Source organism: Erythrolamprus reginae, chromosome 11, assembly GCF_031021105.1.
Source record: "Erythrolamprus reginae isolate rEryReg1 chromosome 11, rEryReg1.hap1, whole genome shotgun sequence".
Classification (NCBI taxonomy): domain Eukaryota; kingdom Metazoa; phylum Chordata; class Lepidosauria; order Squamata; family Dipsadidae; genus Erythrolamprus; species Erythrolamprus reginae.
The window spans coordinates 13,103,599-13,122,685 of record NC_091960.1 but is presented as its reverse complement, the minus strand read 5'-3'; the positions used below and the strand labels follow the sequence as shown (position 1 = coordinate 13,122,685).

The 19,087-nt window shown below is 40.3% G+C and overlaps 1 protein-coding gene across 1 annotated transcript in view; it reads right to left on the bottom strand.

The window, feature by feature from the left end:
* Positions 1-6,327: 6,327 nt before the first annotated feature.
* DNAJC8 (DnaJ heat shock protein family (Hsp40) member C8) overlaps positions 6,328-19,087 on the bottom strand; it is a 28,060-nt gene continuing 15,300 nt past the window's right edge. The window contains exons 8-9 of the mRNA XM_070764845.1: positions 11,555-11,630; positions 6,328-7,087 (exon numbers count right to left, since the gene is read on the bottom strand). Coding sequence (XP_070620946.1) covers positions 6,965-7,087; positions 11,555-11,630 — 199 coding nt within the window. The 3' untranslated portion in view covers positions 6,328-6,964. The remainder of the gene's footprint in view (positions 7,088-11,554; positions 11,631-19,087) is intronic.

Here is a 19,087-nt window from a genome sequence, read left to right as displayed (position 1 = left end):
TTACACATAGCAGCATTGAAGTCTGACACAACTACATGTGTCATTATTTAGCTCCTCTTCACCCCCCTCTTCACAGTTGCCCATGGATGTGCTACTCACATTAAAGGATTAAGGGCCCCCTGCCATCATTAATAATATTATTATTATTATTATTATTATTATTATTATTATTATTATTATTATTATTATTATTATTATTATTAGTCAGTACAACACAGCAAACGAGATCACTATGCTGGATTTCGTATTTCATCACCAGTCGGGCGCTTCCCAAGCACCTAGGACTGCGTGATATAGTGGCGAATTATATTTGCCGATCCCAGTAAAGCGGCCTTTTGCAATTGACAGATGGAGATTTTGTCAATTCTGATGGTTTTCAAATGTCCGCTGAGATCCTTTGGCACTGCGCCCAGCGTGCCAAGTACCACTGGGACCACTTTCACTGGCTTATGCCAGAGTCGTTGCAGCTCGATTTTTAGATCTTCATATTTCACTAATTTCTCTAGCTGCTTCTCCTCAATTTTGCTGTCTCCTGAGATTGCGATGTCGATGATCCATGCTTTCTTTTTCTCCACAATCAGGATGTCTGGGGTGTTATGCTTCAGAATTCGGTCAGTCTGAAGTCGGAAGTCCCACAGTAGTTTTGCTTGCTCATTTTCGACCACTTATGATCCCACTTTGCCACTGGTAAATGGTAGTTCTGGCACAAGTTCCAGTGGGTCATTATTATTATTATTATTATTATTATTATTATTATTATTATTAATTAGATTTGTATGCCGCCCCTCTCCGAAGACTCGGGGCGGCTCACAGGATGCAATATAAAACAGTGAATACAAAACAAATCTGATTAATTAAAAAAGCTAAAACCCCAATATATTAAAATCAATCAAACAATTCAATTGCAGCCATACATCACATTTATTGGCCAGGGGGTCTAGATCTAATTGTCCCAAGCCTGGCAACATAAGTGAACCTTGAGACTCTTGCAAAAGGCAAGGAGAGTGGGGGCAGTGCAAATCTCTGGGGGGAGCTGATTCCAGAGGGCTAGGCCCCCGACAGAGAAGGCTCTTCCCCTGGGCCCTGCCAAATGACATTGTCTGGTTGACGGGACCTGGAGGTCAACTCTGTGGGACCTCACCGGCCGCTGGGATTCATACGGCAGAAGGCAGTCCTGTAAGTAATCTGGCCCGATGCCATGTAGGGCTTTGTAGGTTATTACCAACACTTTAATAGAACATCCATGACAACTTATAAGATTGTGCCCTTGCTACAAATATAGAAATGACTCTGAGTTGCTCACTAAGCATCCCAGTTATATTCAATTGAATGAAAGAGTTGAGTTTCCAGGTTGTGCGTTCAGGTTTCTAAACAAACTTTAATAAGCTTCTGGTTAAGGCTTGTGACCTCTTGAGAACATTCCATCTGTGTCACTTGAGAGGGAGAAATACTGGACTGGATGCCAAAATCTTGGGCTTTTGGCTGGTGAGAAACAAGAGCTCTACTTCCCCATAGTGACAACGGAATTTCTTCAAATTGTAAAAAAAAACACTTTTGTCCGTGTGTCTTTTTGCAAGCTGCCAAGTGACGTTGTAAAAGAAAAGATCCACCAGCCCCTTTATAAATTACACTACATTGCAAAGATAAAATGGTGCAGAGGCTGCGGAGAGAAAAAACCAGGAGTTAGACAGGAAAAAGTAGTTATGACTTCTCAGAAATCCATGCGGTTTGAAAATTATAGTGGTGAGTCTTAGCCCATTGTGGCTTAGCATGGTGGGCAAAATGCAGACTGTTGTGATTTAGTCAGTCAGGATTAACCAGTCTCTGAGCAGTGTGGTCGGGCAGTAGGGAAAGCAAGCAGGATGCTTGGCTGCATAGCTAGAGGTATAACAAGCAGGAAGAGGGAGATTGTGATCCCCTTATATAGAGCGCTGGTGAGACCACATTTGGAATACTGTGTTCAGTTCTGGAGACCTCACCTACAAAAAGATATTGACAAAATTGAACGGGTCCAAAGACGGGCTACAAGAATGGTGGAAGGTCTTAAGCATAAAACGTATCAGGAAAGACTTCATGAACTCCATCTGTATAGTCTGGAGGACAGAAGGAAAAGGGGGGACATGATCGAAACATTTAAATATGTTAAAGGGTTAAATAAGGTCCAGGAGGGAAGTGTTTTTAATAGGAAAGTGAACACAAGAACAAGGGGACACAATCTGAAGTTAGTTGGGGGAAAGATCAAAAGCAACGTGAGAAAATATTATTTTACTGAAAGAGTAGTAGATGCTTGGAACAAACTTCCAGCAGACGTGGTTGGTAAATCCACAGTAACTGAATTTAAACATGCCTGGGATAAACATATATCCATTGTAAGATAAAATACAGGAAACAGTATAAGGGTAGACTAGATGGACCATGAGGTCTTTTCTGCCATCAGTCTTCTATGTTTCTATGTTTCTATAAGCTGATCACTCTGAATCCATTCAAATCAGGTGGACAGCTAAGCAGAACTGGCAAACCTACCGATGGCAAACTGGATTCCCCTCCCCATTGAAATCTGATTTATCCTAGATAAGACCAGTGTGGAAAAACACTGTCATAATTACACAGCTAAGGAGGCAATACCATCTGAAACACACTGAACCATAGGCTGGCTAAAATGACTTCCTGGTTTGTGGCTCAGGGTGTTGTACAAACCCACTTTTCTAGTTACTGTGTAAAATAAAAGGTGCAGACGGAGTCCTCCTCCACCCTCCTCCACATTGAGAGACAGTACATTATCTTGCTCTAAAATCTTACGTGTAAGTAGCCACATCGCATGCTTTGTTGTATTAGCAGAAAATGAAAATTCCCCCAAGTCTGCCAAATGGGGTAACGGATGAATCGTTTGTAACTTCCAGCCTCTTCGAAATACTTCGGAAGATTGCAAAAGGCAGCTCCCTTGTGGCATGTTGGTTAGTGACCAAGACATCCGTGATATTCCAAGAAAGCACGACTAGCCCATAAATTCTTAGCAACTATTTTTAGATATGCTTTATTATTCTATTGTTGGCCTGATGATGACCCTCAGCATTTGCCTTAGTATTAAGGGCGTGATTAGGTCCCACAGAGTTGGCCTTCTCCGTGTCCCGTCGACTAAACAATGTCGTCTGGCGGGTCCCAGGGGAAGAGCCTTCTCTGTGGCGGCCCCGACCCTCTGGAACCAGCTCCCCTCTGAGATTAGAATTGCCCCCACCCCCCTTGCCTTTCGTAAACTCCTTAAAAACCATCTCTGCCGTCAGACATGGGGAAACTGAAATAACTTCCCCAGGCCTATGTATGGTGTGTTGTGTGCATGTTTTTAAATTATGGGTTTTTAGTTTAAATTATTAGATTTGTTTTACATATTGTTTTGCTACTACTGTTGTGAGCCGCCCCGAATCTACGGAGAGGGGTGGCATACAAATTTAATTTAAAATAATAATAATAATAATAATAATAATAATAATAATAATAATAATTAATAAAGTGTGATACAAACTAGAATTCCAGCAAACTTTAGTTTTCATCCTGAAAAGCATCAATAGTCAATCAGTATAATATCTTCCTTATTGGAACAGTGATTTTTAGAATAAGCATTTGAGAATTAAGCCTTGTCTTTGTGATATCTGTGTTCTTGTAATTGGGAATGTCACATACTACAGACCAGTGATGCCGAAAAAGCATGGGCGTGTGCTATCGCACATGCACGAGTGGCCACACCCATAATTCAATCCTTTGGGAGGGCGAAAACAGCGTCTCCCGCCCCACGGAGGCCCTCTGGAGGCCGGAAATGGGAAGCTTCAAAGGCTTCCCTGGAGCCAGGGGAGAGTAAAAACGCCCTCCCCCCATCCCTCCAGAGCAGTGGTTCTCAACCTTTCGACCCCTTAATACAGTTCCTCATGTTGTGGTGACCCCCAACCATAAGTCTAGCATCAATTCTTCCAACAGAGCTTTAAGCTGATTGGCAGGAAGGTCGGAGGGACACCCCCACTTGTAAACACCCGATTGGTTGGATTGTGAAAAATATGTTCCAAGGCACCAGAATAGAAGCTTTAGTTCCTAACAGCATGGGAAATTTGTCTTTTCCCATGGTCTTAGGTGACCCCTGTGAAACATAGAAACATAGAAGTCTGACAGCAGAAAAAGACCTCATGGTCCATCTAGTCTGCCCTTATACTATTTTCTGTATTTTATCTTAGGATGGATATATGTTTATCCCAGGCATGTTTAAATTCAGTTACTGTGGATTTATCTACCACGTCTGCTGGAAGTTTGTTCCAAGGATCTACTACTCTTTCAGTAAAATAATATTTTCTCATGTTGCTTTTGATCTTTCCCCCAACTAACTTCAGATTGTGGCCCCTTGTTCTTGTGTTCACTTTCCTATTAAAAACACTTCCATCCTGGACCTTATTTAACCCTTTAATATATTTAAATGTTTCGATCATGTCCCCCCTTTTCCTTCTGTCCTCCAGACTATACAGATTGAGTTCATTAAGTCTTTCCTGATACGTTTTATGCTTAAGACCTTCCACCATTCTTGTAGCCCGTCTTTGGACCCGTTCAATTTTGTCAATATCTTTTTGTAGGTGAGGTCTCCAGAACTGAACACAGTATTCCAAATGTGGTCTCACCAGCATTCTATATAGCGGGATCATAATCTCCCTCTTCCTGCTTGTTATACCTCTAGCTATGCAGCCAAGCATCCTACTTGCTTTCCCTACCGCCTGACTGCACTGTTCACCCATTTTGAGACTGTCAGAAATCAAACGGTCATTCGACCCCAAAAGGGGTCCCGACCCTCAAGTTGAGAACCACTGCTCAAAGGCTCTCTGGAAGCCAAAAACGCCCTCCCAGATCATCTGTGCGAGCCAAAAATCAGCTGGCCAGCACATACATGCACGTTGGAGCTGAGCTAGGGCAACAGCTCACGTACCAGCAGATATGGCTCTGCATGCCACCTGTGGCACCCGTGCCATAGGTTCGCCATCACTGGTATAGACCAAACTGTAAGTAAGGTCATACTTTGTGTCTTTACTTTATAAAACCTTATAAACCTTGTTTTTGTGACATCCAGACATCCAGGGTGGATGGAAAGATCAGTCTCGCTGCCTATCTAAGATTGAGATTGAGAATAAGGAAAACTTGGTTTGCCCTGGTTTTATTTTACAAGGTTAAAACAGGTGGCACCCCTCAGGAGAGATTCATTGCTAGGCCATCACAAAAGCCTTATATGACAAAATGGGTATCAATCAACAAATATGTATTATTCTTAATTTGCTGTGTCGTGATAAGATTAAAAATTAGACTTGGTTATAGTTGGTATGCGATGCAGTTAAAGCTATACGAATATTGACCTACATAATAAATAATAATTAATAATTAACACAGCACAACAACACAATGTTGCTAGTTTCTGGATAAGATCCATTTAATTTGTATGTATTTTAAACTTACATTTTATATTTTAAATTTTAGGTTGTGGTTAGCTCTGCCCAGCTCCTGCCCCAAGGACTGTGGATGTGGGGGAGACATCCACATGCCGCAGGGCTGTTTTGCTCCCGGTGGAATCTGACGATGAAGGCTCCTCTGACCAAGAAGACATGAGTGACAGGGAGGAGAGTGTGGCAGACAGCTCAGAAGGAGATCAATTATCTAGCTCCTCCTTGGATTTGGAACAAGAGTTAATGATACAGCCACGCATGCGGAGAGCGATGCATAGGCAGCAACAACTGAGATTATTATCAAAGAAAATGAGGCCACCTGTGGTAATTAGTGAGGCTGCTATAAATAGCAGCCTGTGGGTTTGGCCATTGTGGAGGATTATCTGATTGTTGTGTTTTGTGCCTGCCTTGCTGACTTCGACCTTTGTGTGCTGATTTTTCCCTGCTTTGAAACTAAACCAGGGCAAAGTGTGTTTCACTTTGTGGAAGAAGGACTGTGAATTGCCTCACAGCTGCAAGCTAAGTATCTCAGAACTGATAAGGGACTTGTACAAATTATCAGTTTGTTTGGAGACGAGTGCTCTTTGCTATACAAAAAGAGTGCTTGGTTTATTTGAATTTTCGGTATAAAGAACATTGTTTTGAATTTTCAAACGTGTGTGTGTCTGAAATTTGCATCTGTGAATTTTCGGGAGGATTCTACCAGAAAGCTCGACAGAACATATAGCATGCCTTATTTTTACCTGTGATGCTTCTGACGGGAGCAAACATGCTATGTGCTGAGAAACAGAGAAAACCTGTTTATTTCAACCAGAAAGATACAACTGCAAGTTTTTGGAATAATTGAGCACCGTCATGAAAATATTTTGGGTAAAAATTTATTTTACATAGAGAACGTTGCCACTAACTGCATGTACAATGCAAGATATTCATTACTATATTTACAGAAGGTGGTGGTGGTGGTGGTTCTAGTAATCAGGCTGTCTGCTCACCAAGCTGCAATTCTGGAGCACAGTTGGAAATTAGGAGGGAGGAAGGAAACATCTCGTGAAGCTTAACTAACCAACTCAGTTCTGGGTTCCAGACTTCACCACCAGCAAGTGGAGAGAGATGAAATACGGTCGGCTGGATGAGGTGAGCAGGAGGAGACTCCAGGCCCTGTTTCAGTATCTGCCTTATGGAGATTCTGAACGGATGCTTCTCACAAGCCATGGGCCTGGTGGCAATTTGAACAGCAATACCCTTGAAATACAGAACATTAAATTACGGGGATTACAAGTATGTGTGATGGTGGCGTCTTTCTAAGTTAGCCAAGGATTCTAAAAGCAGCAGGAGGTTTGGCCTGGAAATTCAACCACGAACCTCAGGGAACCAAGCAGAGGTTAGAATATTCTGATCTTCCATCAATCGTACTGAAACCAAAGATTCTACTGGAAAAAGCAAGAAGAGACTTAAACAGGGCAATACGCAAGTGTCCACAGGAGCCTAGAATAGCCGGCTTATTCACGCTGCTCCATCTTCACTTTGGGTGGTCTCAAAAAGGTCCTATTTTTCTTCTCTTTCTTCCCTTTTGTGTTTGCCTGAAAGTTCCTCCAGCTGTCCACACGTCCATCCCGACTCTCCTGGATACGAAGAGGATAAGCAGGAAGACAAGAGCAACAATGAGAAGACAGCTAGCGTTCCCTGTCACTATCTTAACAGAAGATGTCTCTGCAAGAAGAATGTGGTGGTGGTGGGTTTTCAAATTAAAAGCACCTAAACCAGTGATGGTGAACCTCAGCTCCAATGTGTATGTGTGTGCCAGCCAGCTGGTTTTTGGCTCGCACAGAGGCTCTGGGAGGGCGTTTTTGGCTTCCAGAGAGCCTCCAGGGGAATGGGGGAGGGCGTTTGTACCTTGCTCCAGGGAAGCCTTTGCAGCCTGGGAGGATGAAACACGAGCCTACTGACCCACCAGAAGTTGGGAAACAGGCCACTTCCAGCCTCCAGTGGGCCTTGGCCCCCGAGGGAAAAAAGGTTCGCCATCACTGACCTAAACCAACTCTACTTCCCCAGGGAAACTGTCGGTTCAGCCATAAGCATTTAGAAGGCCAAGGAAAGTTGATAAAATATTGGGAGATAAGTAGAGCTCTGTGAAAGCAACAGAGAGAAATTACTTTCAAGGTGCCCCTTTATCCTTTCAAAATATTGTCCTGTCCCATTATACTTAGTCTAATTGCTTCTCCTATGTTACTAGACAGGCACAAGTTTTCTTCTCCAATCAAATCCACTCACATAAATCTAGAGGGACTGTAACCCCAAACCAACCTGTGTTTTGGTGTCATGTATCCTTTCTCTAGTTCAAAAGCACTGATAGTCCTCGACTTGCAACCACAACTAAGCCCACAAATTTCTGTTGCTAAGCAAAGCTGTTGTTAAATCAGATTTGCCCAATCTTACAATCTTTTTTGCCACAGTTACAATCAGCAAATCACTGCAGTTGTTAAGTTAGTAACATAGTTAAGTGAGTCTGGCTTCCCCACTGACTTCCTTCCTTCCTTCCTTCCTTCCTTCCTTCCTTCCTTCCTTCCTTCCTTCCTTCCTTCCTTCCTTCAATTTTTTATGCCACCCTTCTCCTTAGATTCAGGACGGCTTACAACATGTTAGCAATAGCACTTTTTAACAGAACCAGCCTATTGCCCCCACAATTCGGGTCCTCATTTTACCTACCTCGGAAGGATGGAAGGCTAAGTCAACCTTGAGCCGGTGATGAGATTTGAACCACTGACCTGCAGATCTAGCAGTCAGCTTCAGTGGCCTGCAGTACAGCACTCTACCTGCTGCGCCACCTCGGATTTAGTTGTCAGAAGGTCGCAAAAGGGGATCACAAGAGTCTTGGGCACTGAAATCTTCATGAACACAAACCAGTTGCCAAGCATTCAGATTTTGGTCACATGGCCATGGGGAGGCTGTGACGTTCGCAAGTTTGATAAACAGTCATACGTCATTTTTTTCAGTGCTGTTGTAACTTTGGTCTCTAAATGAATGGTTGTAAGTCGCGGACTACTTGAACCCCTTGTGAACCACAAACAATATTAGGCAGTGAAGAGATGTTTTTATCTACCTTAGTAACAAGCTTGTTGAAAGAAATTCCTATAACCCTAGAACAAAATTTCTATTTTTGACCTCTTGTCTCCAAATGGACAGGTCCCTCAGAAAATCAATACTATGCCCATTTTCCACATGTGTTTAAAATCACTCCATCCATCAGTTAAGCTCCTTAAAACTGAGATATTCTTTCCCCCTAGGCTTCTACAATTTATGCATGGTATGTTTGTATGTATGATTGGTTTTATAATAAGGGTTTTTACTTGTTTTAGTATTGGATTGTCACATGTTGTTTTTTATCAGTTGTTAGCCGCCCCGAGTCCACGGAGAGGGGTGGCATACAAATCCAATAAATAATAATAATAATAATAATAACAACAACAACAACAACAACCTGAAATAATGGCTGAGTAGCATTACTCCATAAGCATTCTCTTTACATACCAGGCTTGACAACCAATTTTCTTAACCCTTTCCACAAAAGTTTGGGACACAACAGTGGTTCTCAACCTTCCTAAAGCTGCAACCCTTTAATAGAGTTCTTCATGATGTGGTGACCCCCAACCATATACAGTAGTACCTCTAGATACGAGCTGCTCTACATGCGAGCATTTCAAGATACAAGCCACGAAGGGAGAGACATTTCTGTTCTAGTTCTGAGCTCAAATTCGGGATACGAGCCGAGCGTCCACTAGGTGGCGCAAGAATCCTTGCTTTTGGTTATCTCGGAGGGGAAAAACAACTTGTTCCAGATACGAGTTGCCTCGAGATACAAGCTCCCTTATGGAACGAATTATGCTCGTATCTAGGGGTACTACTGTACAGTGACATCTCTACTTAAGAACTTAATTTGTTCCATGACCAGGTTCTTAAGTAGAAAAGTTTGTAAGTAGAAGCAATTTTCCCCATAGGAATTCAATGTAAAAGCAAATAATGTGTGCAAACCCTTTAGGAAAGAAATAAAAGCTCAGAATTTGGGTGGGAGGAGGAAGAGGAAGAAGAGGAGGAGGACAGTCGCTGCTGAAGGAAGAAGGTGAGGTGACGGGAATTAAAAAAAAATCCAAAACTTTAAGGCTTAAAAAAACAAAAAGAGGGACTCTGAGGTGACGAGGAGGAGCACGTGCCTCCCATACACCTGGTGTGAGGCTGCCTCCCATACACTGCACCAGAGAGAGAAACCCAGGGGGAATGGCAGGAAACTGGCCGGGCCTTTGTGCCGCTCTCAAATTTCCTGGGAAATTTTTCCTGGCTTGGGTTGTTAAGTAGAAAATGGTTCTTAAGAAGAGGCAAAAAAATCTTGAACACCCGGTTCTTATCTAGAAAAGTTCTTAAGTAGAGGCGTTCTTAAGTAGAGGTACCACTGTAATTATAACATTATTACAAAACTCAGGGGTGGGGTCTAACTTACCTCGCTGCCAGTTCGTTTACTTCTGCACTCCATGCACACGCATTGTTCCAATTTTTTAAAGAAATTGCAAAAAAAAAAAAAGGCTGGGAACAAGATGCCGATGCATGAGCAGTACTGGAAATTTGACCTCTGCGCATGCTCAGAAGTTCCCATAGTAGGTTTTTATTTTTTTTACAGTAGTCTATTTGCATGTGGGTTGACCAGCCTGGAGATGGATAGAAGAGTGGTATCTCAGTTCCTAAGACCATCAGAAATATGTTTTTTTCCCAATGGTCTTAGGTGAGCCCTGTGAAAGGGTCGTTCGACCCCCAAAGAGGCCACAAAGATGGAGATAGCTAGATATCTGCAGAAGCTTCTGTTAAGATTCTTTCATTAAGAACTAACCGACACTTCCAACTGCTCCTGCAGCAAACATTGCCAATTGGTTTTGCTAAGAGCATCCATGCAGAGTCAAAGTACGTCTGCTTTGGACGCCACCACAGCATTTATGGCAGAGTTTTCTCAACATTGTCAGCTTATGAAAGAAAATTGCCCTGTAATTCGGGACCTGCTTCTGCTTTGCATTAAATTCCTGGACGCACCACTTTTCTTTTATCTTTATTCGTTACATTTTTATGCCACGCATCTCTGTATAAGGCAACTCCTTGCCAGACTGGCTTTTGCAATCAGGATGTTTGTGGCTGACTGTGCAAAAGATGAGCAATATCCCCACTTCCCGATGTGAGCTGGCAATGCACGATCATAACTGAGAATATGCATAATGATCCCCAAGTTTTGGGAACCTCAATCACCTAAGCCCATTTTACTCAGGCAAAGTGTGACACTTATTACAAGATTATCTCAGGGACCGCCTTCTGCTACACGAATCCCAGCGACCAGTTAGGTCCGACAGAGTGGGCCTTCTCCGGGTCTCGTCAACTAAACAATGTCGTTTGGCGGGACCCAGGGGAAGAGCCTTCTCTGTGGCGGCCCCAGCCCTTCGGAACCAACTCCCCCCAGAGATTAGAATTGCCCCCACCCTCCTTGCCTTTCGTAAGCTTCTTAAAACCCACCTCTGCTGTCAGGCATGGTGGAACTGAGATATTCTTTCCCCCTAGGCCTCTACAATTTACGCATGGTATGTTTGTATGTATGTTTGGTTTTATAATAAGGGTTTTTTAAAGTTGTTTAGTATTGGATTGTTACATGCTGTTTTTTGTCACTGTTGTTAGCCGCCTCGAGTCTACGGAGAGGGGCGGCATACAAATCCAATAAATAAATAAATAAATAAATAATAAAATGTAGTCAAGTAATTGCTTGGCATTCAATTGCTTCAAAACTCGTTGAATTTGGTATCCAATGCATTTTGAAGCACAAATCTTGTCCCGGCTTTTGTCTTTCTCCCAGTAGTTGACGGGAAGGAAGAACTTGCTGATGTCAGTTGCCTCATGACTCACTATTTCTTCCAGCCAAAATAGTGGGTCATGTGGTTCTCGCAGCACCCACTGGTTTTACCCGGTGTGTCTTACCGATAAAGACTGAGGTACCACTCTATATGTTTTAAAATTAGACTGCTGAAATTCCAATTTGAAACGCAAGGATGCACAGCTGTAGTTACCTCAAAATTTTTCTGCCACTCTCGCTCCCGTTTGGCTTTCTCCTGGGCCTCTATTTCCTCTTCTCTCTGTCTTTTTCTAGAACAAAAGCCCAGGGAGGAAAAGTTAGCATTATGCTTGTTGGAGATCACAAGTCAATTTCATCTAGTGTTCCCTGCACCAACTTAAGTGCCCAAGAAGCTGCTGATGCAGAGGAATCGTTGAGTCTGTCATCTGCACCTCTATAACTGTCTGGTTTGGTTCTGCAACCCAACAAGACCAACACAGACTTCAGAGGAGAATCAGAACTTCAGAAAAAATAATTGGCCTTCCATTGAGGACCTGTATACTGCACGAGTCAAAAACAACCTGCCTTCCATTGAGGACTTGTATACTGCACGAGTCAAAAAGAGGGCAGTGAAAATATTTACTGACCTCTCACATCCTGGACATAAACTTTTTCAACTCCTACCCTCAAAACGTCGCTACAGAGCACTGCACACCAAGACAACTAGACACATGAGCAGTTTTTCCCCCAAACGCCATCACTCTGCTAAACAAATAATTCCCTCCACACTGTCAAATTATTTACTAAATCTGCACTACTATTACTAGTAGTTTCTTCTCATCATTGCTGTCACCCATTTCCCCCCACTTATGATTGTATGACTGTAACTTGTTGCTTGTATCCTTAAGATTTTTATTAATATTGATTTTTTCTTCACTGCTTATTTGACCCCTATGACAATCATTAAGTGTTGTACCTCACGATTCTTGACAAATGTATATTTTCTTTTATGTACACTGAAAGCATATGCATCAAAGATAAATTTCTTGTGTGTCCAATCACACTTGGCCAATAAAGAATTCTGTTCTATTCTAATCTAATGCTTATGTTTTAAATTATAACTGTTACGTTAGCTGGCAGATAATGGCTTTTTGGGCTTTCCTGGTTGGTTTTGGCCAAAGAAGACAAGATGAACTAAGAATTTAAGAAGAAAACAAAGGTTTTGGGAACTGAAACTAAGAATTCTCTCCTTCCAGGGCTAAAGACACAGATCACCCCCTGGAGCCAATATTTAGATACTGCAATGTGAACACGTTTAACAGAATTATTTTTCTCCTTTTCAATCCCTCCTTCAACTGTCATTACTATATATGTATAGATTTTAAAAGTTTTTTTTATTTTTTACAAACATATCAATGCATGAACAATGCATTGATACATGGGTACATACATTTTAATACAAATAGAATAGTATTAATTGTATTTCTTTCATATAACAAGCTTATATAATCCTTGTAATAATACACATGTTTATTAAATTATAATATTTCATTATTTAATCATTCAATATTGCAATATGTTATTTCTATGCCAATCACCCTATTGTCACAACTTTTTAAATAGAATATTATTAATCATAGTAATAAATAATAATAATAATAATAATAATAATAATAATAATTTATTAGATTTGTATGCCGCCCCTCTCCGAAGACTCGGGATGGCTCACAACATAGCAATAGTACAATACATTACAAATCTAATGTTAAATTTTTTAAAAAGTTAATTAAAAACATTAATATAACATAATCAGTATCATAAAATCATCAACTATGCAATCATACACACTCAACCCATATTACTTTTAGCAAACATATATAAGTCTAATAATATAAACATTTATGCTAAATTGAAATCTTCCATTATTTGCTTGTACCACTTATAATCGTTCATTATTTAGTCATTCAATAATTCAATGTTATTTTTATGTCAATCACCATATTCTGCATGTCATACATTTTAATACAAATAAAGTACACTGCTTAAAAAATAAAGGGAACGCTTAAACAACACAATATAACTCCACGTAAATCAAACTTGTGTGAAATCAAACTGTCCACTTAGGAAGCAACACTGATTGACAATCAATTTCACATGCTGTTGTGCACATTAACTTTGTACAGAACAAAGTATTCAGTGAGAACATTTCATTCATTCAGATCTAGGATGTGTTCTTTGACTGTTCCCTTTATTTTTTGAACAGTATATTTCAATCATATTTGTTACATTCAATAAACAGATACTTACCTTTTTGTATTGAATTATAATCTTTTATTATTTATTTAATCAATAGTTCGATATATTGTTTTTATGCCAGTCACTATATTATTTAAGTGTACTTAATAAAACCATCATTCAAATTCTAATTTTCTCTCTTACTATTCTTTCTCCTTATATAAAAATGTGTATTTTATTAATCTCCCTCTCTCTAGTTTTCACCCTGATTCTAACTTTGATTATGCCACTACTATATTTATTCCCTTTTTAATCATCATCTTTTATCCGCTTTAATTGTTCATTTCTTAGCTTGCCTCCCATATTCCTCGCTTGGATCTTTAGTTCTGTCTGCTTCGTTCGACATCTTGACTATTCATTTTAAACATATCTAATTTCCAAAGTATTTACTCTTACTCCTCTACTACTTCTTAATTCCCATAGAATACTCTCCCCTTGCCTTGTATCTTCAAGCATTATTATATCCTCGTTATCATGTAGTATCATTGGTTTTCTCTGTTCCATTTTTTCATCTACTCTTTCAGTTAGTACTTCCTCTTCCTGGGCGTGTTATAACTGCCAGCATTCCATCCGTGCTCTTTCTGTTCAATTCATTATTTCCTTAAAATGCTTTGTCAGTGTCTCCCTTATACTTTGGATTATTGATCCCATCTCTTCCCAAGCTCTACTCCTTTCTCCTTGATGAAGCATCTTGTTAAAATTTACTGTGTCCCTCTTCTATCCAATAATCCAAAGACCATCTATTCAAACCAATAGTCAGTTATAAAAATAATTCTATATTTAATTCTTTGTATTGCAAAATTAATCAACCTCTTCCTCTGGATCAGTGACTTTCAACCTTTTTTGAGCCGTGGCACATTTTTTACATTTACGAAACCCTGGGGCACATTGAGAGGGCGGGGTGGGGGGGGTGGGCGCTAAAAAAAGTTTGGACAAAAAAATTCTCTCTCTCTCCCTTTCGCATTATTTCTCTCTCCCTCCCTCTTTCTCTCCCTCTTTCTCTCTCTCTCTCTCCATCCCTCTTTCTCTTCCTTCCTTCCTCTCTTTTTTGCTCTCTCTCTCCCTCCCTCCCTCCCTCCCTCTATGTCTTTCTCTCTCTCTCCTTCCCTCCCTGTTTCTCTCTCTCTCTCTTGTTTTCTTTCTCTCTCTCTTGCTTTCTTTTTCTTGTTCTCTTTCTCTCTCTCTTGCTTTCTTTCTCTCTCTCTCTTGTTCTCTTTATCTCTTGCTTTCTTTCTCTCTCTTCCTTTCTTTCTTTCTCTCTCTGAGCTTCGCGGCACACCTGACCATGTCTCACGGCACACTGGTTGAAAAACACTGCTCTGGATAGTCCCATAAATTTTCCAGAACCTCTTTAGAGGTCCCTCTATAAATTCAGTATTGCACTGTAATCTTCAGGGGTCATCTTAATGATAATGTTTTTTCTATTATTTAAATCCCAAACAATCAAATAGTTCCAAGATTTGGGGAGTATGTTGTTCTTCCTTTCGTCAGCAGTGGTGCTCTTAGATTGGATTTCAATATTAACCATTTTCCCCCCCACAATGTAAAAATAATGTTGATTTTTAAAATTTATTTTAATTTTTTAAAAATGATTTTTATAATATAAAAACAAACACACAATAATGTTGATTTTTAAGTAGATAATTCCAGCATTTCAAAATGTCTATTTAATGTGGGGCTTATCCAGTTTAAAAGTCCAATTTTCTGTATTTTAGCTATTTTTCTGCCTTTTTCCTTTTAATTATTTCCTTTAATTTTCCAGAGTGCTATATCACTGCTCCTTTAAAAATAATTGTGAACTCTCTTCAACTCCTACCCTCAAAACGTCCCAAAGAGCCCTGCACACCAAGACAACTAGACACAAGAACAGTTTTCTCCCGAACGCCATCACTCTACTAAACAAATAATTCCCTCAACACTGTCAAACTTTTTATTAAGTCTGCACTTCTATTTCTACTAGTTTTTTCTCATCATTCCTATCATCCTTTTCCTCCCACTTAGGACTGTATGACTGTAACGTGTTGCTTGTATCCTAAGATATTTATTAATATTGATTGTTTCCTGACTGCTTATTTGACGCCTATGACAATTATTAAGTGTTGTACCTCATGATTCTTGACAAATGTATTTTTTTCTTTTATGTACACTGAGAGCACGTGGGTCCAATCACACTTGACCAATAAGGAATTCTATTCTATTCTACTCTATTCTATTCCATATTTGTCACGCCGATCGGTTACATTCAAAAGAGCGCCATCACTCTACTAAACAAATAATTCCCTCAACACTGTCAGACTTTTTACTAAATCTGACAATTATTAAGTGTTGTACCTCATGATTCTTGACAGATGTATTTTTTTCTTTTATGTATACTGAGAGCATCTGCACCAAAGACAAATTTCTTGTGGGTCCAATCACACTTGGCCAATAAGATTTTTATTAATATTGATTGTTTCTTCATTTCTTATTTGACCCCTATGACAATCATTAAGTGTTGTACCACATGATTCTTGACCAATGTATCTTTTTCTTTTATGTACACTGAGAGCATATGCACCAAGACAAATTCCTTGTGTGTCCAATCACACTTGGCCAATAAAGAATTCTATTCTATTCTATTCTATTCTATTCTTTTCGGCTTACAATTTGCATAAAAAGAATTGTTCTCACCCAGTTCACACACTGTTCACCAAAGTCTGCACCTGCACTATGCTTAGATGGTCATCTGCTTCCCCAGCTTCTTGGCAGCCATCATAGACTGCCTCTTCTCCACATTTATTCATTCATTCATTCATTTCATTTTTATGCCGCCCTTCTCCTTAGACTCAGGGCGGCTTACAACATGTTAGCATTAGCACTTTTTAACAGAGCCAGCATATTTCCCCCACAATCTGGGTCCTCATTTTACCCACCTCGGAAGGATGGAAGGCTGAGTCAACCTTGAGCCAGTGATGAGATTTGAACCGCTGACCTACAGACCTACAGTCAGCTTCAGTGGCCTGCAGTACAGCACTCTACCTGCTGCGCCACATCGGGACATAGAGGGAAAAAAGCCCCCGGGTTCAGCAGGAGAGTTGCAATCTCTCCTGCAACTTCACAGGGCGCCCCACCTTAGCTTCGCTGCTTCTACAAGGCAGGTTTAGCTACTTTCAGAGCCCACAAACAGGGAGAAGTCAGCACAGGAATGGAGAGCTCTATTCTCTGTGACTGGTAATGCTGTGAAGCTCCACCCTTCTCCATTTACTATGTTTTTCAACATACAGCTATGGCTTAAAAATAGAGACGACCACAATTCAATATACATTTCCAAGCCCTTGGTTCAGTGGGCTCTAAGGAAAGTTTCCACTGCTTAAAGGAACTTGCATTACATAAATGAAATAGTCTAAGATTGCCTTAAGCCGTAATAAAAGTCCGCAATAAAAGCAAGAAATCTGCAAAGTGTATTACCACACACTTTAGGACATGCAAGAGGCACAATACTATATAGAAACCTGCCTGAGAGAGGACTATATTTGTCACTCACAATGTATCAGCAATAAATGATCATAATCTTTGCGTTACACAAGTGAGCTGGCAACACTGCAATATTTATTTATTTATTTACTTACTTACTTACTTACTTACTTACTTACTTACTTACTTACTTACTTACTTATTCATCCATCCATCCATCCATCCATCCATCCATCCATCCATCCATCCATCCATCCATCCATCCATCCATCCATCCATCCATCCAATTTTTATGCCGCCCTTCTCCTTAGACTCAGGGCGGCTTACAACATGTTAGCAATAGCACTTTTTTAACAGAGCTAGGCTATTGCCCCCACAATCTGGGTCCTCATTTTACCCACCTCGGAAGGATGGAAGGCTGAGTCAACCTTGAGCCGGTGATGAGATTTGAACCGCTGACCTTCAGATCTACAAGTCAGCTTCAGTGGCCTGCAGTACAGCACTCTACCTGCTGCGCCACCCCGGCTCATATTTACTGTAATGTAAATGGTCATTTTGCTTATCTGGCACTTTGCAGCTATTTGATTTCACTGCTTGCTATGAAGTCAGGAAGGTGGCTTGTTTCTGGCAGGTTCAAGTTTGACTTTGAGTAATTTCTCACATGAGCTAGAAAGTGAGTATAAGTAGACCGCATGGATACGATGGTATTGGGACTGGAGTTTCCATCACTAAGTGATGCAATTGTAAAGTACAATGTCATGTGACATTGCTTACTGACAGCAGACCCCACTCCAAGCCATTCACAGCTTGTGCCCTCCCAGCTGCAAGCCTCGGTAAGAGACTGCATTCCCAGATACAGGGGGTGGACACAAAAATGGAAACACTTGACTTTTTGGCATCATAATGTTTGAACATGTTCAAATCAATGAAAACTTGACATATTTTAATGTTTTTAAAAAAAATTCTGTTATTCGATATATTTTTTTAAACTACCTTTTTTTTTTTTTACAGAAATTTAAGGAAATTGGTTATAACCTTCTAGAAATGGCAGACCTCTCAGACTTTCAAAGAGGTCAAATTGTTCGTGCTCGAATGGCAGGCGCTAGTAAATTCAGTATTGTATTGTAATCTTCAGGGGTCATTTTAATGATAATGTTTTTTGTATTATTTAAATCCCAAACAATCAAATAGTTCCAAGATTTTGGGAGTATGTTGTTCTTTCTTTCGTCAGCAGTGGTGCTCTTAGATTTGATTTCAATATTAACCATTTATTTCCCCACAATGTAAAAGTAATGTTGATTTTTAAAATTTATTTTAATTTTTTAAAAATGATTTTTATAATATAAAAACAAACACACAATAATGTTGATTTTTAAGTAGATAATTCCAGCATTTCAAAATGCCTATTCAATGTGGGGCTTATCTGGTTAAAAAAAGTCTGTTATTTGATATATTTTTTTAAAACTACCTTTTTTTTTCTACAGAAATTTAAGGAAATTGGTTATAACCTTCTAGAAATGGCAGACCTCTCAGACTTTCAAAGAGGCCAAATTGTTGGTGCTCGAATGGCAGGCGCTAGTGTAACAGCAAGTGCCCAAATGTTTGGTGTTTCAAGAGGTAATGTCTCAAAAGTAATGACTGCTTTTGAAAGAGAAGGTAAAACGTCCCCAGCCAAGCACAGGTCTGGTTGAAAGTTGAAGTTGTCTGAGAGAGACCGTCGGACTCTAAAGCGAATTGTTAGAGCGGATCGCAAGACCACAGCTCCTAAAATCACTGCAGAGCTCAATAGACACGTACAGAGCCCAGTTTCCACAAAAACTGTTCGAAGGGAGCTTCAAAATCTGTATTCCACAGAAGAACTGCAATTAGAAAACCTCTTGCTCTCAAAGACAAATGTTTAAAAGCAGAGTGGTGTAGAAACCACCAGAAATGGTCCCCCGAGCAATGGCAAAATGTGATTTTTTTTCTGATGAATCATCATTTACCCTTTTTCCGACCTCCGGCCATGTTTACGGTTGGA